Source organism: Agelaius tricolor, unplaced genomic scaffold (genome assembly GCF_023055355.1).
Source record: "Agelaius tricolor isolate 1412-34295 unplaced genomic scaffold, bAgeTri1.0.p SCAF_19, whole genome shotgun sequence".
Taxonomy (NCBI): domain Eukaryota; kingdom Metazoa; phylum Chordata; class Aves; order Passeriformes; family Icteridae; genus Agelaius; species Agelaius tricolor.
This window is the reverse complement of record NW_027269279.1, coordinates 7,393,435-7,416,949: the sequence shown is the minus strand read 5'-3', so window position 1 is coordinate 7,416,949 and position 23,515 is coordinate 7,393,435. Positions and strand designations below refer to the sequence as shown.

The window sequence follows — 23,515 nt, the reverse complement described above, 5'->3', positions numbered from 1 at the left end:
GTACCAAAAATGGTATCTAATGAGTTCAGTTCTCTGGAAATTAGATTGTTAAATATAGATAAATTGGTAGGTTCCTCATCGCTAACATAAGCTGTGTTTGAAGCCAAGGATATTACCTCACCTGTATGAATATTTTTAAGAATATTTTGTTCCTGAAGCAAGTAAATATCCTTTACATCTCTAGAGCAAGAAGGATGATCCATTTCAAAGTTGCTTTGGAAGGAAGAGAGCATCAGATTTGAGAAAAGGGGATAAATGGAGTAGAAGAGAAATAAAATTATTTTACAACAAGGACTCTTATAACAAGGACTCTTACATCAAGGTTCTTAAAAGAGGCCCTCTAGATGTAACAAGAACTTGACAAGTAAATCTAGGTCTTTATTAAAAACTGACTTTTTAACATCATATAAATATTTTTTAGCTGTTTGCTTCATACCAATATAAATCCAGTGGGTGTATGAATTGATCTTGCATCTGGTCTTCTTCAAGGTGAGAAACTCCAAAGCTGTTTTCCCAGGGTTATGATACCTATTAGATGATTTGAGAGATAAATTGGAGTGAAGGCCAAAAGCATAAGATTTGGCATTCAAAAGGGGGGAAAGATAATTTATAGTCTGTTTGTTTTGAACTGTTTTGTGTTCTGTGTCTTTGCAGCTGATCCTCTGTTATTCTTTTCAGCCTTCCTGTAGATCGTCCTTTAACATTCATAAATCTTATTTTAGTGGGTCTTGGTTTCCTGTTAATCTGCTACCTGAACAAAGTCCTGAACATCCACAGTGAGAGAATCAATCTGTTCTGCTGCATCCTGAATGCTGTACTTGCATGGTAACCTCAAAGTTATTTTAGCAGCATAAGTGCTAAAGAGCATCTACTCAAACTGCCTCCATTCCTCACAAAAAAGTGATTATTTTTGTAAGAATTGTACCAGACCTTGTATTCTCATACTTGATTAGAGACTGGCACTTGATCTTATCTTATATTTTGATTCTTCTTTATACCCTTTATACCTATCCAGGTATTACTCAGTTACTGTGTTGTCCTACAGTGACTGAAACACAATTCTGGAAGACCAGGTGTTCAACTTGCATATAGTTACTTAGTTGTAGTCATTTATGTGTATGTGCTGTTTTTAAAAATGCTCTGATATGATGCTATTTGAGGCTGTAAACTTGTAAAAATTGATTTAGTGGGTCAAGGTTGAAAATTGAGATGAGGACTATAATTTACAAGGCTGTAACTGAACAGTTGTAGGTACAGAGCAATTCTGTGAGCTGTGCCTGTGGGCCTCATCCAGTGGGACCTGACCTGCAGAGATCCCATCATTCTGTCTGACTCTCACAACATGGGCCTTGCTGGACAGGATCTGGTGGTCTCACCCAGCATTATTAAATCTTTTTTCCTCCTTGGTTTTGTAAACCAGCAGGATGCTCTTATCTTTTTCCTCTTCACACCAGAGGTGGTGCCTGTCCTACAGAGGCATAACTTTTCCCCTAACCCCTGCATTTTTCTGAGTGTGGCTAATCTCATAAGAAGGTACAGAGCCTGATTCCTAATGCAGTTTTGCACAGAAAAAGTAGAATTAACTGTATGGAGTACCTCCAAGACTGTGGTAGGGAATGATCAGTAGTCAGTTCCCTGGATTTTGGGAAAGGCAGAAGGGAGAGCCCTCTGTTTCCAAGAAACTACTACCTAGACTATAGAATTCCTAGAAATTTTGCCCAAAATAAAATACATATAAATAAACCTAAAGAAGTCATTCTCTCTTCCCCCTTTGTACAGCAACATCCCTTCAAGTGCCTGTTGCAGGAAAATAAATTCCATATGTAAGAATGGGAAACATCCCACTTCAACTGCCAAATTCCTTTGATGACTTTGAAAATTTTCTTCTTGGAAGTCCCTCCTCCTTGTTTCCTATATGGGTAGGTGCATTGGAACTGTTCTGTCTGTGCTGTGTTGTTTGCTTCTCTCAGAAATTCCTCAGCTATGCTTCACTCACATTGAAAACAGTCTTCTGTCAGAGAGCTTGCTTGCAGGCAAGGAGCAGCAAACATGTTAAAGGCAAGCTGGCCAATGCCAATTTGATGGTTATCCTTGACAATGGAGAATTAGTCTGCCATGAGCAAATCACTGTGTTTTCTTTAGACCTTTCAAGTTTCCACTTGGATGGGCAACAAGCTACAATTCTGCTCATTGCTGGAACCTGTTCCTCTTAGCTGGACCTACACCTTTTCCCATTCAAGTTTATCAGCTGAATTGAGCTTAGAAATATCCCACAACCAAGCTGTCCTTGTCTGTGGCCCAGTGAGAGTTACTGGGAATGGCTTAACTGAGGTGCCCTTAACTTCACATATGTCATTCCCTGGCATGTGACTGTTACCTAACCAGCAGCATGAATGTTTTAGTGTGCCCAAATAACACAGCCCCATGTACTGTGCTCATTACTAAAACATAAAACTTAGCAGTGTCCTTGCCACACTGGCAGTGCTCTAAGATTTATGTCACCAGCACCTCATTAAGAAACCTCTAAACAGTGCTTGTCACTTAGCAGAGATGATTTAACAGTCCACAGTACACTAAAGGGAAGTCTCTCCTTTGGGTAGGAACTGTCTGCCAGTCACAACTGGCATTTCCAGCAGCACCACCCCATCTCATCAGGACAGTGAGGAAGGGAGAGCAGGGGGCAGTTTCTGGGGACAGTTCCAGTTTTAACCTCCTCACAAGGCATATTGGCCATAATGCTTACTAAATGTTAGTTAGCATAGAGCATTTTGCTGAGGATGTGGTATGGGAGGTAGAAGTAAGGAAGCTGTTGTCAACGAATATAAGGGGTTGCAGATGCATTTAAACCCAAGGAATAGCATTTTGTCTAAAATGATGGTAAAGACTAAACTAATTTTCAAGTTGGGACAGTAGGGGAGTGCAGAGGAGGAGCAGGTACCCCAGGCTGAGCAAGAGCAGTTCTGAGGGTTTGTGCCTTGGAGGTTCATGTGTCAGCATAGCTGCTGAGCTCTGGGACATCCTAACATTTGAGCCCCACCTCATTCACTGCATCTTGCTTTTACCATATTAGTTGTTTCTTGTGCTGTGGTGAGCTCCTCATGGCAGTGGCACCTCTCCTGTATCCATCTGGCACACCTGATCTCGTGTGCCCTGGCACTCAGGTAGCAGATGAACACTGAACATCTGAGTGGCCGTTATTATGCTGCTGCTTTCCAGCCGTGCTATCGCTGTGCCACTTTTAATAATTCAGAAGTGATGTAGAGGAGGGGGAGTTAAAGGGCTGCAGCAATCTTTGTTTCTCTCTGTAGAGTGTGATTCCTCCGTGGTGGCTCTGTAGTTACCAGGGAAACAAGAGAGGGATGGCAGAGCACCTCGGGGCTGGAGTGGGACTTGGGGGTCGGCTCCCTGGCAGCTGCACATCTGCACCAGGGGGAGAATGAGGGCTTGCCTTTCCTTGGTTTGGTGCCCTTCTGCCTCTTTTCCTCAATGGTTTTGTGAAATTTAATTGTTAAGTAGGTGATGCTCCCCAGTGATGGTGTATTTGTTCAAGAGCCTTTTTATCACTAATTCTAGTAAAAATATGCAGTGTCGAAAAATAAGCATTACCAGTGGTTTTGAGGAGTTGGATGATCACAAAATCTTTCTCTGAAATTAACTGGAGCCCTGGTTATACACAGACTGTCATTATTGAGAGGTTTTTTAATGTGTTAGAAATGCTTTGGCACTTCAGGGAATAGATTTACTGGAAAAGAATAAGGACCACTTCAGTAACATTTACTCAGTGCAGCATTCTCTGATTTGATAAAGGTCGAATTTCATTTTTAGTAATTAGCATATCTATCCCAATCACCCCCTGCTCTGGCTGTACTGACCTGAATAATGCCAGTCCCAGAAGCTCTGGGGAGAGAGGCAGGGGAGAGCAGGGGAGCAGCCCCTGCACCTCGGGCTTCTCTCTGTGGCTCCCGAGGGCTGAGCCGTGCAGGCAGGGGGAGGTGGGTGGGCAGCTGTGTTTACTCCACTGCAAATGTTCAGGGCTGGATCCATCTTTCTGCTGCCTAATCTACTGGCATTAGCTGTGCTGTTTGTTCCACACCTGTGTTAGGTGCTTACATTTTCAGCAATTATGCTGAAGTAGTTCTGAGGGGATGACTTAAAAACCTTTTACTTTATGCATCTCGGTGGAACTTGGTGATTGATTTGAGATGGGCTGTTGAGCTGTTCTCTGACTACATGCAGAAGGACTCTGTGCAATTTTATATCTCCTTTCCTCTTTTCAATGATAGACTAGATAAGGGGAAACAAGATTTTCTGTAACAAGTTTGTTTGCAGCTCCCTGGCAACTGTTTGCTTGATTGCTTCAGAATGGAAACAACAGAATAAAATACCATATAAACACACTCTGCTTTTGAATTTCATGGCAAATGAATACTGTTTTTCCACACCAGAGACTTCTTTTGAAGTCTGAATTCATCAGATTTGTCACTATGGGATGAGCCCTGAGGTTTCATTTCCTTGTGCCCAGTTTATGCACACAAGTGAGGTATTCCTATGTAGTCAACTTGAACTTTAACTGAATTTATGAGCACATAATGAGGTTGATTTTCCAGTTATCTTTGTGAAACCTTCAGAAATGGTTCACAGACCTCTTGCCCTCCATTTGGCTCCCTAGAGGCTGCAAACTCAAGGTTCAAAACCTTAAATATGGAGTATATCGACTTCAGATTTGTAATCCATAATGCAGAGTTAAGAAAAAATACTGTGTATGTGCTAGAAAGAGCTTAACCATAAAGCTCAGTATATTTCCTCTAAAATGTCAGATACTGAAATTTAATTGCTGACATTTTAAAACTCTGATTAAAAACAAAAAACCCCAAACAAACAAAAAAAAAAACATCTCACCAGAGTAAAATAATACAGTTGAGCACCAGAATTGATGTTTAGGAAGCCATTCCCTGAATGGTTTCTTGCAACTATCTTTGTGTATTAAGAAGGAATGCTACTGTGGTACTCACAATTCAGAGATTTTTTTTTCTCATTTTCTTCATTTTTATTTCTGGGGTTTTTTGTTTGGGTGGTTGTTTTTGGTTTTGTTTTTTTTTTTTAATCACCTTTTGGAGTAGTAGATGTTGATAGTAAGAGAAATTGCATTAGAAATAATAGTTCAAGATGGAGTTCTCTTCTGTTTCCTCTAGATGTGGGCTTAGCTTTGGTTCTCTCTGAGTCTGACATGTTAAGTGTGCTCTTGCTAGTTGAAAAATATCTTCCATATAAACTGCAAATTGCATGTACAAAATGAAATAGTTGTCTCTTGCTTATGCATGCTCATCTACACAGCTGTTTTTCAGTTTCCATTAAGACACAAAATGGAACCATGTTCAGCAGAGTGACTCTTATCATTGCTGCTTTTTCCAAAGTTAAAAATGCACTAAATTATTGCCACTGAAGTCAGGAGAGGTCTTTGAATTCAGAAAACATCTATTGAGTGTATGATGTCATTTTTATGAAGTCATTCTTTGATTAGAATTGCAGTTTAGAAAAAACTGACTTCTGCTGTAAGGATAGCAAAATTGTTGTTAAATCCTGGTCTGCACAGTGATTGGGATTAATTTCCTGTTCTATGATGCTGCAGTGAATAGCCTCTTTATCCCCAAACTACAGGAAACTGCTCAGTGTTTTGTGTGTGTGTTCCAGGGAGCTTGACATTTAAGGACACATCTCCCCTCTGTCCCAGCAGCTGATGGGCAATGAAAACATTGCAAGCTATGGAGGAGAAGCAGTTCATGTAAAACTGTGCTGTGCAGGCGTGGAGCTGGGCAGGATTGCTGGTGTAACCTGGCTCAGGTTTGTGTGGACAGCAATGCTGTGATTGCTGTCAATCTGGAGTAGAAAATGCCAGCTTTATTGGTTTTGTAGTTGTTCAGGTTTGGGCTGAAAATTCATCCCTGAATCTTTCAGCCAATGGATGTGTAATTAAAAGGATATATTTGATTAAGACTGAAATTTTGTAGTCTAAACAAATGTTGTAAGAATACTTCAACAGAACAGGTTCAGTAATGGTTTCGCTTTTGGTTCTTTCATCCCTTGGGATATGAAGCAGTACATTTAATAAGACTCTAAACATCTAATAAAACATTATATGCTGCCTCCTAACCCAACAATTCTAAGCTCAGAGGCTGATGCTGCTGGTACTCATTGCTCAGGTGTGAGCAGAGAGGATCTGTAGAAATTGGCTCCAGGGTGCCAGGAGCTGCATGCTAGGACTGGTTAATCTTTTGACTATTGGCTTTCTCCTTTGTTTCACATGGTTTCCTTCCCCCAAAAAGAGGCCAGAAAGTGTGATAGATGTTTCTCCCTCCAAAGGACATGCTAAACTTAAGCTTCTCAGTCTTACTGTAATTGTGTCTAAGTTGTCCTCTTTTTATTTGAAACAGGTCAACTGAAACAATATCTACTTGAAGTAATTTGTGGAGAAAGATGTTGACTCTAATGCTGTCCACTTTTAGGTTTTGCTCCTAATGTAGATAAAAGATAATTGTGATTATTTAGGACAACAGTTCAGAAAAAAAGACAAAATTGAGAAATCTAGAACCTAATGTTTAAGAGACACTGGAAGAAATGGATCTTAATATTCCATGTTAAATTGGGGTTAGAAAGATAACTTCATTATTAAAGCTCACTAAAAGCTTCTTTATGAGTCTCAAAAGCACTGACTTGGATTTAAAAGAAGATTTTAAAAAATTATTAGTTAACAGACAATACATCATTTTGGTTAAATCTTTATGGTTCCTGTACCAATCTTATCCTTTTTCTAGGATCTTTTTTATAGATCTTTTCTGTAGATATCCCAGTTTCTGTGTGTAGTAACTCTTGTTAGCAATCAAAAGGATTGATCAGTCTTGCATGGAGGGACTCTTTTTAGTGAGTTACTGTCAAGAAGTGGGAGTTTTTTAATGTTTTTAAAATCATACATGAATCAAATGCAGTTTCTGCTGCAAGAGTCAGAGGCTTAAAGCTGTATTTACAAATGAGGGGAAAAGATATTAGACAATTAAATGCATTTTAGGGAGGCTGCAACTCATTTTGTTGGACTATAAAAGTACTTCATCCTGCACAGATGAGGGAGTGATCCTCTATGCAAGTCAGCTACCACGTTAGCAGATATTGGCAGGCTTTATTAGCAGTGCTTTATCCCTTGATTAGACCTTGATTGCCACTCAGGAACCAGCTACAGCTTGCAGCCATCTCACTTCAGCTCCTGCAAGCGTGTGCTGAAGGAACATGAAGACAGATGTTTATAGCATGCCCCCCATCCTCCGTGTTTGAAAGGCTTACTAAGGTTCATCAGAGAAAGAATCCCTTATTTGGGGCAATTCTGAGCTGTGGTTTGCAATGGAGCGCCCCTCAGAGAGGATTTTGAAAGTTTACTTGCCTCTCTGCTATGTGTTTTCAGGTGCTCTCACAGTTGGCCTTGTGCGACAGTGTCAAACCATCCATGGACGTGACAGGACCTGTATTCCTCCACGGCTGCCTCCCGAGTGGGTCACTACGTTATTTTTCATCATAATGGGAATCATTTCACTAACTGTCACATGTGGTTTGCTGGTGGCTTCCCACTGGCGAAGAGAAGCTACTAAATATGCCCGCTGGATAGCTTTCACTGGAAGTAAGTGACCTCAACTGCACGGTCCTGTATGCAGGATAAACTGCTGGAGTCTGAAATAACACCAAAGGAGCAACTGCTTAGGGCTCCTGCTATGCAAAACATTCCTTCTCTTTGAATACCACATCTGAGGGAAAAATAAGTCTTCAGAAATAAAGGGGTTTGTGTCTTAAGTGACTGTAATTGAGAGGGAATAATGGTGTGAAAGAAAGGAAGGCCTGACCCCTTTACCTTCCTTGGGCAGTACCATTAATTGACCTAAGAAAATGAGCAGGGATAGAAGAGGTCAGTTCTGACTTGAGTGGTTATAGTATTTCATACTTCCCCACTTCCATACATCCAGGACAATCCTAGCAGCTTGCAATCACTGAAAATCCCCTCTCTGAGGCAGAGGAGGCAGTTGGTTCATCTGAGGTGACCTGTCCTTACTCAGGTGTCTCGTGAATACCTCGCTCGGGGTTGAGGCTGGTTCAGTTCTGCTTCACGCTCACAGCAGCTGCTTTATTCAGAATGTCTGCATCCTAATTGGCGATGCAGGAGGATTGCCCACTGCAGAGCATCTGCTGTGCTTCACAGCACCAAGACTTCTGCTTCCAGAAGTGACCTGCAGCCGTGCTTTAGCCAGAGGGAGGAGTACCAGTGCTTTTCTGCCTCCTTCATTGTGCTCTGCATGAGCACCAGGGTAACTCCTCACAGCTGAGCCTGCTCCAGCAGCCCTGTGTTTGCACACAGGGAAGCATATCCTATGGCTACTTCAGTGCAAAAAAAACCAGTTATAATGAGCAAGGGGAATAACTTTCAAACTTCCTTTTCTTGGTGTGTGTTACTGGCTTAGCCCAGCTCTGAAATGGTGCCTTTATGGTGGGGAGGACAGCATGAAAAACTCAAAACCTGAGGGCTTGTAAATTGACTTGAATTATGACAAACCACTAAAGGTAGTGTGAACACTAACTAGAAAATGCAAGTTTGTGGTTTACACGGGCATAAATAAGGTTTAATGGAACTGTGACACCTGATGATATCTAATATGAGTTAGATTTAACCTTGTTTTGGGGAAGGGAATAGTACTGAAAAGTGCTTGGCTTCAACAAAGGTGCTTCACTGAGGTACTTGTACAATCAAAGCCATCTTTCTGACAACGTTGCTACACAGCATATTAAATTAATAGTGCTGCTCTTGCAGACAATGGAGCTATTGAAATGCTGTATCCATTGTGATTGACTTCCATTTATTTTCTGGTGAATGATTAAAATAGCAGACCTGAGTATTACTGAATATTCCATCCCAGCTTTTCCAGTGCACCTGTTTATCTATACATATTTCATTTGTATCTAATGTATGTGGTGGGGGGTTAAAGTCAAAATGCTGTATAAAGTTAAAATGCTTACAGGGAGCTGGAGTAAACACTCTTGGGTAAAGAGGGAGTGTGAGTTCTAGATATCAGTGTTTTTCTTTAATATCTGAAATCATCACATCTCTGCAGCTTTAGTTTTCTACAGCTGTGATGATTAGTTCAGCCAAAAAATGTGGTACCCTAAGGCTTTTTTGATTTGAGTTTTTTCTCTAGAGATTTCTTCAGGCTTGCAACAGGTTCATTATTAGATGTCTCAGTATAGAAGGACATTTTTATTTCACCACTTGTCTTCTTGGTATGAAATATTTAATAATGAAACACACTAATTTGTTCTTTTGCAAGTCAGAATTATTCATAATTCTATTAAGATACCATCTCTGTGTTGCTGAAATTATAAAATTCAATGTCTTTGGTATTCATCTCCAATACATACAACTCTGTGACCTTTGCATTCCTGTTAAACAAAGATGATGGGGAATTTTATCTCTGAACTCACTTGTTAGGAAAATTAATTTTGAAAAATAGAAGTGAGTGGAAGGAAGGAAGATTTCTACATTTTTCAGAAAGTTGTTGAGAGTGACTTCTGTGGTTCATTGGATGCAACCCAAATTAGTAACCTATTTGTAGGTTAGTATTAGGAACTATGCAGCCACGTGGAATCAACTTGGAATACCCTGAGCAGATCCTTCCTGTGAAGTGCCAGTGCTGTTTAGATGAAAATGTGTAACTCATTAGCAGGGAGTACGGAAGACTTCATATTTGTATTCCATCTCATCTGCAAGTGATTTCAAAACTCAGTGGCCTCGTGCAGGCTGCTAGCAGATCTTCTCACAGAGCTTCTGAGCACAATGCAGGACGTGCTGTCCTGGGCAGGCAGGGAAGTCTGCTGGGGCTTCCAGGGGAAGCTCTGGGACTGGCAGCTCCGTTCCTTCAAATGCAGGGGGGTCTGAAGTCAATATCTGAGGCAAAGGAATCCTTTTGCTCAGCCTTTTCCTTACTACTCTGAGAGCAGCAGGGAAAGCCTGGTAAGAGGTCACTTTTGTCCAGTTCATGCTGGAATTTATATATAGTTGTATAACTTATATTTTTCATTGAATTTTTGCTTTTCATCTTGGAAGGACTCAAGGTATTTTCAAGTAAATACCTAAAGCTAATTTTTTTCATCTGCATGCCTATAAATACGAATTGTTTGTGAGCGTGGTCTTGTTTATCTTGTTTAGCTAAGAGACATGAAGACAGAAGTTTAACCTGACAGTTCTTTCTTCTATACACTTCTGAAGGGATACACCCCAGAGGGTATTTACAAGCACAGCATTTGCCTCATTCTCCAGTTGTTGATGGGTTTACTGCACAGAAACTTATCCTTTTTGACAACTCTGCAAACAGCTTTGTGGAGAGGAGAGCTATTGCTGTCCTCTAGGCCATACTGCATGAGTGACAAAAGTCTTGTACAGGTAAATGGGAAGGTTTTCCTTCATTTTTTGTAGAGTCTTTCAGGAATCAGTGTTCCTACTGGTGTGATCAGTATTGTCACTCTGGGCATAGACACCATCAAAGCTGTCACTGGTGTTTCAGTAGTACCACATTCATACAGTGTAATGGAGAAGGGGGTTCCTTGTTGGTGTTCATCTGTGCCCTGCCCAGGTTTTGTGTGCTTCTTCAATGAACAGGGTGTTACAAACCCACAGCTGTGCTTGGTGTGCAGGTAGCAGGCAAAGCTCTGATCAGCTGTTCCTTTGGTTGTATAGCAGAACTGCCTTTTGCCATCCCAGCTTCTGTACCATCTCATCACTAATCATGCTCTGGGACATAGTGACACAAGTTGGTAGCCAAAAAGTGACCTGGCTTTGGTATTTTTCCATGTCTCTGACAGTGCTTCTATGTTGCTACCTCTGCTTCAGATTTCTGTAAATCTCTGGCCTTTTCAGGGTGCTTGTTTTCTATCTTCCAGTTGATAAGATAGGATGTGATGAAGATGTGGAAATCTCAAATGCTGTCATTTTCATGGTCCTTCAGACAGATACTGTCAATTTCCATAAATAGAAAAAATGTCCAGAGCTTATTCCCCATGGAGGCCACATAGCTGATCTCATGTATGTTATTGCAATTTTGGCTATTGCAGGAATTCGCAGAGTTCCCTCAAGATCTGTTTACATTGTACAGATTCAGGTCTCTCACCATCTGCTACAACTAGAAAGGGGATGAATTCTGTGTCTCCTACTACTGAATGAGGTGCTTCTCTGAGATGTATCAAGAGAGAAGATGCTAGACAGAAAAATCATTTTTCTACCATTTTTCCAGCAATTACTAGAGAGTCTGGAATTGTTTTGGTTTTTGTTTTTTTCCTGAGGATTTAAAAGTTCATGAGCAATAATGGACTGCTTTTGGAATGCAAAATGGGGCAGGATAATCACATCCTTAACTAACAGTAGCTATCCTGTGAATGTCTGTCTCTGGTGTTCCCCAGTGAATAAAGTGCTTCTTGAGTTATTAAAGATTTGTACCAGGTGCTGCTTTCTATGTTACACGTCTCTATAGAGGCAAGCAGATATTACAGTGAGCCTCTGAAGACTAAACCTTTTTTTAAGAACAGATTTCTTTTGAAGTTGTCATTAGATGCTCAAAACAATTTCAAGCTAAAGAATTAGAGGAACTAATTGGGTTTTTTGACAGCCATGATTCAAATGCAGACTAGAAAGCTCTTCTGTGCTTATGTAGGTCTGCTCAAGAAACACAAACCCATGCTTTTGTCAGATGGACTCAAATGTTTGAGATACAATTAAGGAAAGGAAACATTTTTTAAGGATTAGATTGTGTAATGTGGAATTACATGGACCAATAATCATGTAGATTAAAACTTTCTTCATTGTTTGATGTTTAACATCTGGTGTCTGGGTCTTTGGTTCTGTTCTAATAGATGGCCTAACGAGGTGGCACTGAGCAGCAGTGTGGCAGCTGTGCAGTTCCAGATGTTTTCTCATTGTGCTCTTTCCCTTCCCCTTTGAAGAATCACCCGGCGGTGCGGGCACGGTGCGAGCGAGACACGAGCCCCCTCCAGTGGAACATCTGGGTTTTCCTGCTCGGCACGGGCAGCCAGGAATGATCCTGGTGCTGCCTGCTCTTGGCTCAAGGTGTTGTGAAAGCTGCTTTATGTCTTTTGGAAGGCAAGGAACAGCTGATGTTCTGATTTGGATCATGGTTTATGAAGGCATCCTTCTTTGTTTATGCCCAGGTCCTACCTGGACACTCTCTGAATTCAGATCCATCATGCCCTGTATCTTCTAGAATATTCATGGTTTTTCTTCAAAGCTGAGACTTGTGCTATGGAAATCATAAGCACTAAGATATAAAACATATGGTAAACTGTTCATCTTGGATATACACAGAGTCCATTGAAAATGGGTTTAGTGTGGGCACTGTAGCTGAATAAACTGGAGCATCTGTATTTAGTGAGGAAGAGCATTAGTGAGGCTACATTAAAAATATTCATGCTGCTCCAGCCAATCATTTCCTCATTTGTAAAGAAACTAAACTAGAAACTTTGTTCTGGTGAGGCTGAAGGAGACAGGCAAGCTCCTGATTTTATTTTACATACCTTTGGAAACAAAAGCAGCTGCAGCACTTCTTGCAGAGGAGCTGGTGATTAAGGTGATGGTTATTACTGTTGCCAGTGGTTTTTGATGTTGCTTGTTTGACTTTTAAGGAGGCTCAAGTAGGGAACAGCATCCCTCTGTCTTGCAGTGATGGAGAAGGGAAAGAGGAGACAATGACAGCACCTGTGTTCCTTATAACAAACTAAAAGCAGCAGCCTGTGTTAACTGGAGAAAGCTGAAGAAGTCAGCATCTGATGCACTGTGCTCAGGCAGGAGCATTGTAACTTGGCTTGAGTTTTCTTTTTTCTGTGTGGCCAGGTAATAGGCAGAGCTTGAGGACTAGGAGAGGCTTCAGTGTGAGCTGTGCTTTTTGTTGGAAGATGTTGGTATGTGGATTTGTGGGGTTGGTGAGACAACAGAGCAGGTTCAGCTCCTCTCTCCCCCCAGATCTAATTGGATTTGGTTGAATAATAGGTATTGTGGTGCCATGTTCCACTCACAGTAAATAATATCTGAAGCAAGGCTGAAATACATAGAAGTGAAATAGGAGTAAAGTGCTAATACTTGACTGAACAAGTAGAATCAGATAAAATTTTGTTTTATTCTAATACTGATTTAAAAAACCCCAATTGTATATTCTTGCATATACAATCAAACCAATTCAAAAGCTAATCCTTTTTATTGTGAAGAAAATCTTGCCTCTCAGAGGAGCCATATTTAGAAGTCATTGCCTGGGTTGACAGCAGAGTCCTACACAGCTACATCCAAACTAAACAGGGTTACTTTTCCAAAGGTGTGCTACAGAAACACTAGTTGTCATCAATGGAAACAATGGATGTTCTCTCCTGGATTTGATTAATTGATTGGTATTGAAATGTGCTGTGAGGAATCTTGGTTACTATTGATACTTGAAGGCCTGTGAAATCTGTAATGTCATTCTTTAACAGGAGTTCTGGATTTCTTGTACTTTCACACAGAGTCAGTTGCAAGAACAAAACATATATATGAGTTTGAAGTAAAATAAAAACCCTCATTGATTGGTCTCTTTGTTCACAGAGTCTGAATTTAGTTTTTCACTAAGAAGCTTGAATTAAAGTGAATCAGAAAACTTTAATTTCATTGTATTACAATGAGAAATTCTAAGGATATTTTATTGTCTAAGGAAACATTCATATAATGTTAGGAAATTGGTATCTTTTAATCTTAAAAGAAATTGTAATGACAATCTGAATGTTTTCTATTTTTAGCAAAGCTTTTACAGAAAATGAACATGTGAAGAATGGGAGAGGGCAACTACAGTTGGAAAAAGACAACTGATAATAGAAAAAGTTTCTTCAGTGTTGAATGTTACTTTATCTTGGCTGGGCAAAATGACTTGAAAAATAACTGCAGAATAAATGACTGAACTTTGAGATGGTGATAAAGTGTATCTACCAATTTTTTATTCTGTAAAAAGAGTTCATAGTGAGCCAAACTGAAATTACAGTCAAAACTGGGGACTTTTAGTCTTTCTTGGGAGTAGATGAGGGATATTTTGAAAGCATCATAAAGCCTACTCAGTCATTTCAAGCAAGTTATCAGCTCAGATAGCTCTGATCTCAGCTCTTCAGTTCAGTCAGGATATTTTACTTGTTTTTCTGGAGCGCTCTGTGAACTGGTAAATATTTTCACTTTAACACAGCAGTGACTGTTTTTTTTCTTTTCTCTTTTCTTTGCAGTGATTCTATTCTGTATGGCAGCCCTAATATTTCCAATAGGATTTTACATCAATGAAGTTGGAGGTCAGCCCTATAAATTACCCAATAACACAGTGGTTGGGTCTTCGTATGTACTGTTTGTCTTATCCATTTTCTTTACAATAGTGGGACTTCTATTTGCTGGCAAAGTTTGTTTACCTGGCTGATGAATGTCTGGACTGCAGGACTTTATTTTGGAAAAGAGCAAGACATCAGAATTGCATTTTTAGGAGGATGCCTAAATCAGACTATCAAACACTGACTGAAAAGAGGAATGCTTTGACTTGTTCTCACTATGCACTTTGGATGAAAAAAGGAGAGCCTTTCCCATAACCAAATACAGCCCACATTGATGAATCTCCTGAGCATACTTCAATGCAGTCAGGTCTGCACTGTGATAGGAACTGGTGAAGAATGCTTTCCACTGACAAGCATAACGCCCCACCTTACTGGACTGTTCCTGTTTTTAACGTCTAACAATTTGGAAGTCAAAGTATTTATGAACTTTGTGGTGGACCAGAGGGTTGTGGAGGAACTCAAGTGAGGCTGGCCTCGCTGTTTAGGAGATTAGTGTTTTACATCTTCCTTCTGATGAGCAAAGCCTTTGGCACCATTGTGGATCAATCTCGCATTACTGCACCAAGAAGCCAATAGATCAAAACATGTTCTCTCAATGTATGTAACAGCAAAAAGACATACATCCCCTGCTCCCCCATAAGCTCTAGGAAACACTAAGGAACGTTGTAGAGGGGGATTTCGTCCTTATATTTATATAAATATATATATATAAATATATATATATTTTGCTGATGCAGTATACAGTGTGTGTGTGTATGTGTGTGTGTGTGTATATACACATATGTATATATATATATATGTATATACACACAAATGATTCCTGGAAAAGAACTCAGAATGCTTTGCTAGCAAAACACTGTGGTGTGCAAAACTAGAACTCAATAGAAAAAAGCCATTTTTCTGAAGGCCACATAGCTGAGAGTCTTCAGTTTACCTCATTCTTTGTAGCAGCCCTTGATTTTAACAGTTTTTTGTAATAGGTACAAACGATCCCATGCCTTTCTAGGTGCAATTTTAAGTTAAGCTAAAATTCTTTTTATGGTAATTTATTTGTATATGAGGGTAGAAGGTGAGATCATGTCATACCTTAAAATCCTAATTTTGGGAAACTGACACTATTTAAATTATTAGCAACTGTTGTACAGAAAAATCTCTTTTTTCTACTTCATTGTTACATTAGCATTCATACATGTTCAAGCACAGCATTTTACCATAGGTAAGCATTCCTTTTAGCACATATAAAATGCAATGTTTAAAGTAATGCAAACACTATCCCACTGCAAAGATGGATGAACTTATTTTCAGCTGAGTATTAATTCATCTTTGCCAAAAAAATGAGCAATATAATTGTTAAAAATGTATGCCTTGTTTACTAAAGTTGTTATTTTAAATGTAGATTTAATGGCCACCAAAATTTGGAATAAATATTCTGCACTAAAGTAGTTTTATTTTTCAACTCAAGGACAAAGCATTGAATCCACAGACATCTTAATTCCCTACTAGGTTGGCGTTCCAGGGAAGCTGCCTGCACTATCAGTATTTGTTTTCCTGTTAATACACAGTTTGCCTGAGATTCATTCTGAAAACATAAAAAAAAAAATCTGTTTTGAGCACTGTTTCATAGAACTTACTGGAGGAACTGCATTAATGAACAGACATTTTAGGATGAGATTTATGTTAAAATAAAATCAGCAGTTTCCAAAACAATCACTTACCAGATAGGCTGGAGTGTTTAAAAATAACACAGTTTGCACAATTATTTTAAACTCTGTGCCATTCAGACCATAGTAGGTCCCTGCCTTTCTCCATTTCTTCCCTCTTCCCCACCCAAGGTATTTTAGTACAAAAATGTAATTTGTTTATGTATATTTTCTTTTGAAATTTTTGACCAAACTTGCCACTGGAATGGTTTCTAAGTAATTCTTTTTTCCAGTCAGTTCATTCACAGGCAGAATGGAGTGTTTATGGATCACTAAATTTTTCCAAAGTGTACTAATCTGTAAATACAGCCAAGCACTTACTTGGAAGTCATGGTTTAATAATCATAATTTGGTTCCTAATTTAAGCCTTCATCTGCATGGGCAGTCTGAGGCTTCTAGTGATAGTGGTGGAGGTAAAAGGCAGGGTTCAGCTGCTTGATATCTTTCAAAATTTTGGTGTTATCACTACTAAGGTAAAGTATTCACTAAAACTTGGATTATAAATTACGTTTTCAGAAATGTTACACTTGTAAATAGTTTGAGATTTTTGTGACTGGAACAGAGCTGGGGGGTGGGGAGAGTTTCTAAGCTGCTAAAATTTCTTTCCCTTCCCGCCCCTCCAACTTACTTATTTCAGTTATTGTAACATCATGTGGATTTAGGCTTTGATTAAATGGATCACAATAATAATTTTTTAAAAACCAAACAAAAACACTTATCTTGGAGCATACCCAGACTGTGGCTGGCTGACTGGAAATTGATCTGATCTGCCAGTGCTATTGCTATGAATTATTAAATGTTAGCAAAGGTTTAGTAAATAGATTTATTAAATATTTGAGCATTTCAAATCCAGAAATAGATGCAGCCAAATGCATTTTAGAAAATCCAAACCAGTAATTGAAGAGACAGCTGTCAACAGTTGCTTTTAATAAGGTCACTAAGTACTATATAGTACAGTATTAATTTATAGCAGAAAATCATATCTTGTAAACTGTATATAAAACACTGTTTTATGGTGCAATCATTTGTCAAACTTATGTCTGTTACTTTTGTTTTAAAGTTGTGTGCATTCTTTTCATACCTAAGAGCATCACTGTAAAATCTGCTGAAGACTATTTATAGGTTTTATTTGCACAAGGTTTTGTTTTGAACTACAGGAAGTTCGTATTGAACATGCCTAAACATCTGTAGACTTTTTCAGTTCATGAAAAGCAAATGTTTCCATGTGAATCTTCTCCAAAGGTAATCCCATATTTGTGTTGAGTGTTTACATAAACTTTTCTGATTCTGCCAGCCATTATTTTTTAACTTTTTGAAGGACAGCTCATTTTATACATCACTAGAGAATTCCATTTATTCTTTTGTTTCTAAATCCTCTCCCAAAGGTTTGACAACCCATCATAATGTAATTTGTGCACACTTTGTCATTTATTTGGCTAACAAAATGTAAGATTGGAAGCTGAAAATACTATCAGAAGGAAAAAGGAGTAAATTTGCATAAATATTATCATTGAGCTCAGCTGAAATAATCACGTGGAAAGCTGTTTGGCTGAGACCTGGGGACGGTGTGCTTCCCAGAACACACCAGCCTCATCATTTAACGGGTTTGTGCGCTGTTGGTACAGCTGCAGAGCGGTGCCGGTCTCCGAAGGGACGGGTGGTGTGACACGCTCCGAGCCCCGCTCTGCACGGGCAGTGCCACGCTCCGAGCCCCGCTCTGCCACGCTCCGAGCCCCGCTCTGCACGGGCAGTGCCACGCTCCGAGCCCCGCTCTGCACGGGCAGTGCCGTACTCGGAGCCCCGCTCTGCACGGGCAGTGCCACGCTCCGAGCCACGCTCCGAGCCCCGCTCTGCACGGGCGGTGCCACACTCCGAGCCCCGCTCTGCCACACTCCGAGCCCCGCTCTGCACGGGCAGTGCCACACTCCGAGCCCCGCTCTGCACGGGCAGTGCCGCACTCCGAGCCCCGCTCTGCCACACTCCGAGCCCCGCTCTGCACGGGCAGTGCCGCACTCCGAGCCCCGCTGCAGAGCCGTGCCGGTGCCCCAAAAGCACGGGCGGTGCCACACTCTGAGCCCCGGCCTCTGCCTGAGCCGGGCCCTCCTGCCGTCCCTGTGTTCCCGAGACCCTGTTTAACCACTCCAGAACACACCTGTAGGTTCCTGTTTGCCCCGACACACACACACACACACACACAGGTAAATGGAAGCTGTCCTTTAAAACCTTTGTGAAGGATGAACATAATGAAGGAAATGGTGTCTGCAGGCGGGCTGTCCTGCCTGGGCTCGAGGCCGGGCCCGCCGCCTGCACCCCCGGCCTTTACTGAGCGTTGTTTTCTATTGGTTAGAGCATTTTTTCAATTAATGATTTCCGAACAAATGTTAATACAAACTGTATAAAATGAACATAATTTTCTTCACTTGTATTTTTGTTATTGAGCAAGTTTATCAAAATAAATTGTCTACTAAAGCGACTGGCTCCGGCTGCACTGACTGGAACCAACCCTGCCCCGCACACAGGTGTGTCCTCCCTCATGTGTGTCCCGTCAGGTATCCTCCTTCAGTTGTGTCCCCTCTCAGGTGTCCTCCCTCAGATGTGTCCCCTCTCAGGTGTGTGTGTCCCCTCTCAGGTGTCTCCCCTCAGGTGTGTCCCCTCTCAGGTGTGTGTGTGTGTCCCCTCAGGTGTGTCCCTTCACGCCCGGCGGGGCCTCTCGCCTCCCGCCCACCGGCGCCCTCAGGCGGCGGGAAGCGGCGCACCGGGGCCGGCTCCGTCTCCACCGGCAACGCCGCAACAGCGGGCGGGGGCCGGGCTGGGCCCCTCCGCTCCCGGTGCCGCACGAGGGAAGGGTCGGGGCAGTGCCGGGAGGTGCTGAGGGGTTCGGGGTGTCGCTGGCGCGGTGCCAGGGAGGGAGGGAGGGCACGGGAGAGCCTTTCCCCCGTCAGGTGAGTCTCAGCGGACGGGACCGGGCGGTGCGGGGTTGGAGGGGCCGAGGGGTCTCTCCCCGCTGGGGTGAGGTGACTCTCGGGCGCGGGACACCGCGGGGACCCGGGGCTCTTCCCCCGTGAGGTAAGCGGGGTCTCGGGGACGGCAGGGGCTGTGCTGACACCCGCTGTGAGCCGCAGGGCGCGGGTGGCCTGGGCCGGGGGGAGGCGGTGGAGCCCAGCCAAGGGAAAACCGGGATTTAATGGATTTTGCTTGACTCGTACCGCGCCCAAAGCCGAGGGCAGCTCGCCCACCCGCTGCCAGCCCGGCTGGCTCAGCTCCCGCCGCCGCGCTGGGCTTTGCTGTGGTTAATCTCTTTTTCTGGTTGGGCTCTGTAACCGGTTTCCCAGCAGCTGTGCACGCATATAATTAACTGCATAAAATCCATTAACAAGCAGCTCTGCAAAAGAGTTCCTAAATGTGTTTTCTATAAATGAATAATTGTAACTTCTCTTTATATTTTAGTTTGCTGTTGTCCCACATACAATATAAATTATCATTTAAGTTGCTGACAGTATTAATACATTACTAATAGTGTTTATTCCTGAGAATTTTAACTTTTTTGCTCTAATGCTTTCTTTTTATTTTTAACGAGGCTAAGTTTATTCATATAATGGATACACACGTCAGGAAAATGGCGTGCTTGTTGGACAACGATCAATATTTGGAAAAAATTGGGTGAGGAAACCATTACAAAATCTAGTTGAGACTTCATATGTAGATAGAAAATAAATTATAATTCATGTAAAGTATATACTATATTCCTTCAAAACATCATGTATTAACTTAATGCATAAACAACCGTTAAAGTATAGAACAGTTCCTACAGAAAAAGCTTGAAATGACTTCATGACAATACAGGACTATTATGGGTAATGAATTGCTCTCATAAAATTATTATCTCGTAGGTTGACAAAATTCCATCTACAGGATGATCATCCACCAGGGCAAGATTTTGCTGTGCCTCCTCTAGGACCAGATAATGCATTCCTGGGAACACATAGCAGCAAGACACAAGATGTGCTGGTAGGCGAGTTTCCTACAAAATGGAGCAGCTGGTACAGTAATGCATACCCATTATAAATTCACAGTGGGGAATAAATAAACTGATAGACAACTAATATGCTTCCTTACATACATTTGCATATATACACAGACAGTTTGATGGTGTGATCACTCATGTCAAGAAACTGCATGTACTTTCTCTGCAGAGATTAATCTGACAACAAATTGGGCAAAACAATAAATGAGATCAGCTGTTGATACTGCATTTTTCCTCCAAAAGGCAGAAGCCAAGTTCAAACTCTGTGTCATGTTTGGGAGATGCTTATTTTTATTCCTCTCTGGTAAATCACTGGGGTATTTATTTTAATTCTTTTCTTGAGCTCTCCTATTTCTTGTCTTCATTCCTGTCTGCTCTAAACTAAGCTGTCTTTTCCCTTCCTTTAGCTCACAGTCTGGGGGTGTTGTGAAAGTTTCTTTGTGTCCCACATTCAGAAGAGTATTCCAGTACATAAAATTATGTTCTTGGACATGCACTGCCTAGCAGCAGCTCTCCCGAGGACTTAGATTTTTGTCACATTTAAACAGAACATTTAATTTCTCATACTGCATGTAATTTTTTCTCACTTGATCTGTAGAGAGAACAAATGAAGAAAACACAGTCTCAAAAGGTGCAAACAACAGAAGAATGGATAAGAAACTACAGTTTGGAATCTTTGCAGTTAACATTAGAGTATCTGGTAAATGAAGGCAATATTATTTTGTAAGTTCAACACTGCCTTTTCTCTAGTTAGTCTTAACTTGTGTGCATCTCTGATGTTAACCATGCATAGTGCTCCAGGAATTCAGGAAATGATGGTGAAGTGATGGAGTTTACAGAGGAAACTGTTTCTGATTTTGAATCCAGACTTTCTGAGTAAGTATCCTTCTTCTTTACTGTTTTGATGTGTAACTGATTCTGGATCTTCATTACTGTAGACACTACCTTGAATCCTAATTTGTTGTCTCTGGGCACCTCAGAGCATCTCAGCATTAAATCCTTTCTGCTGAGATTAAGGGATAATTGTGTGTCACTGCAGCTGAGGTCTGGGGTTTTTTAAGGAAGATGTTTATCAGCCAGGTGCTGATGTGAAGCAGTTTGCTCATTTTGGAAAGGCACCCAGTGCCTGCTCAGGTTTCCATGTGTAACACTGTGTAACTGGGGGTTATACTCAGGGAAACTTGGATTAGCTTCAAGCCATGGATGCAGTTGTGATGTGGAAGTTGAAAGTATTCCAAGTGAATTTTAAATGTATAAAATCAAGAAACTTAAGTCATTTAATTTATAGATTCAATAAGCTGTAGAATAATCTTCACAATTGATAAGAGTGCTGCCATTTCAGCATACCTGATTGTGTCAGGCTTTTATAAAACAGAAGCAGCTTTTCTGCTTTGAAAAAGCAAAATGGATTTGCCCCTTTAAAATGTTGGCTTGAACTTTCTGTTTGCCAACTTGTAACCACTATGTGCATGGAATTAAAAATCCATTGGTTAAAGTAAAACAATTTTAGAGGACAGGAAGCATTTTGTTTTACCCCAGGTTATAACTATTTTAATATTAGACTGTTGGAAGTTGTTCTGCTTTAGGGAAAGAAGTATTTAAGTGGTGAGCCCTGCAACCACCAGTTGTGTAAGGGCATATTTAACATATTTTAAAACACCTGTTGCCACAGATTTTGCATCTGTGAGAAAGGGATGTGATGAAGAGAGGTGGTTGATTGTTACATTGAAACCCAGTGTGAGGGAATACTGTAGCTAAATGTGTGCTCTGCCTTTTGTCAGAGTGATTGAACTCTATCAGCACCGAATTCAGTGGCTGTTGCAGGACAGCAGAAAGGTAACTTGAGCTTTGCAGTATATTTTTAGAATGAAACTCTATATGTCATTAAAGACTAAATTGATTTTTGAATACTAGTGAAAAATGTCTTCCAGAAGGCCTTTGTATTTTCCTTATTTGCTACAAGTTCCACGTCATATGCAGTGATGTTGACAGTGGATTATTTTTCCTGACCTTTCATTGGTGGTATGCAGTTTTCTGCTTTCTAGATTTACTCTTTTCCTTTCTCTTAGCAGTCTTAGTCATCAGGTCCTCTCAGCACAATTTAAATGGGAGCAGACAATGCTGAGCTTAACCTCTGCTTCTTGTAGTTGATTGTGGCCACCCTTGCACAGCTGCTCCATCACACTGTGCCTGGCAGTGCTAGTGCTCAGATGTGACTCCCTCTTGAAGGGAATAGGGAAAGATGCAGCATTCCAAAATCTGGTTTCCACAAAGTTGCTTGATTTAGCCTGAAGGGGACAAAGTTGTTTTTTATTTATCCTCTCAAGTAATGAGTAAGTTGTCTTGGGAAGAAGGTAACATGATTCCTGGTAAGGATTAACTGGGAGCCAGTATGACTCTCTTTTTTTCTTCTTCTTTTCCACCTTGACTTTGTCATCTTTATGCTAAAAAGTTTAAAATTAAAATAAATACCTAATGCTTGATCTAAAAATGGTGTTGTACAGAATAAACAGTAAAATTATTAAACTGTAGATGAGCTAATATTTACAGTGACTTTTCTAAGGTGTTCGGTGTTATAAAAGGAACTAAAGTTGGACTTTTGGTTGATGTGTCTCATTTGAGTTATGGACCTAGACTATTGGATTTTCAGAAGAACCTTTTGGTAAGTAATAGTAAAGCAAATCTTGCCTGTTTTAACATACTAATCAAGCTTTTGTGGAACTAGATGCCAGGAACCAAATAGAAAACAATCTGCTTAAATTCCTAATATACAATAGAATAGAAATTTTCTTTTGTAGAAAAGTGTGCTCCAAATGTCTCTGGAAGTGTAGTATTTGTTAATGTCCAAAACAAATCCAAATCAAAACAAATCCAGTATACTTCAAAATATTATTAAGGAAAGTGTTATTAAAGTTTCTCAATTCTATCAACATTCTCTGTGGAATTAACTTGCTTAACAAAAGCAGCTGTAAGAGATAGACCCAAATTGTACATGGAGATATTTATAGTAAATATAGTTTCCTTTAAGAAAGTAAAGCCCACTTCACAATTTTTGTCAGAACCTTGGTGAATTAATAATTTTCTGTCTTCTCAGAAGAAACTTGTCCTTTATTGTGCTCTTTGCTTTTAGAAAACTTTTGCAGTAAGGAAGGAGGAGATAATGTCTATATTTGATGCTTGGTACAATTCAATTTCTCACATTCAGGAATTATTTACCATCAATTTATATTATTTGTATTTTTCATTTGTGTGATTCAAATAAAACTGCTTCAAGAAAACTCAGTTTCCACAGTCTGGTTTACTTAGCTTGAATATGTGAACTATTGTTTAGCCCTATCCATGGTTATGAGGTAACCATTTTTTAGAAATT

General features: G+C 40.6%; 2 protein-coding genes across 12 annotated transcripts in view; both read left to right on the top strand.

Annotated features, from left to right (window-relative positions):
* MOSMO (modulator of smoothened) overlaps positions 1-18,594 on the top strand; it is a 31,859-nt gene extending 13,265 nt beyond the window's left edge. For both annotated transcript variants that reach the window (XM_071444098.1, XM_071444097.1), the window contains 2 exons: positions 7,451-7,663; positions 14,326-18,594. In XM_071444098.1, the coding sequence (XP_071300199.1) occupies positions 7,451-7,663; positions 14,326-14,510 (398 nt within the window). In that variant the 3' untranslated portion in view covers positions 14,511-18,594. The remainder of the gene's footprint in view (positions 1-7,450; positions 7,664-14,325) is intronic.
* A 337-nt stretch (positions 18,595-18,931) lies between these two features.
* The window catches only part of VWA3A (von Willebrand factor A domain containing 3A), a 30,920-nt gene continuing 26,336 nt past the window's right edge, over positions 18,932-23,515 (top strand). For all 10 annotated transcript variants that reach the window (XR_011681809.1, XR_011681810.1, XR_011681811.1 and 7 more), the window contains exons 1-7: positions 18,932-19,063; positions 19,699-19,781; positions 20,012-20,129; positions 20,744-20,845; positions 20,939-21,021; positions 21,927-21,981; positions 22,709-22,807. Coding sequence is in view for 7 of the 10 variants with exons in the window: in XM_071444089.1 (XP_071300190.1) it covers positions 19,717-19,781; positions 20,012-20,129; positions 20,744-20,845; positions 20,939-21,021; positions 21,927-21,981; positions 22,709-22,807 (522 nt within the window). In the remaining 3 variants the exon portion in view is untranslated. The remainder of the gene's footprint in view (positions 19,064-19,698; positions 19,782-20,011; positions 20,130-20,743; positions 20,846-20,938; positions 21,022-21,926; positions 21,982-22,708; positions 22,808-23,515) is intronic.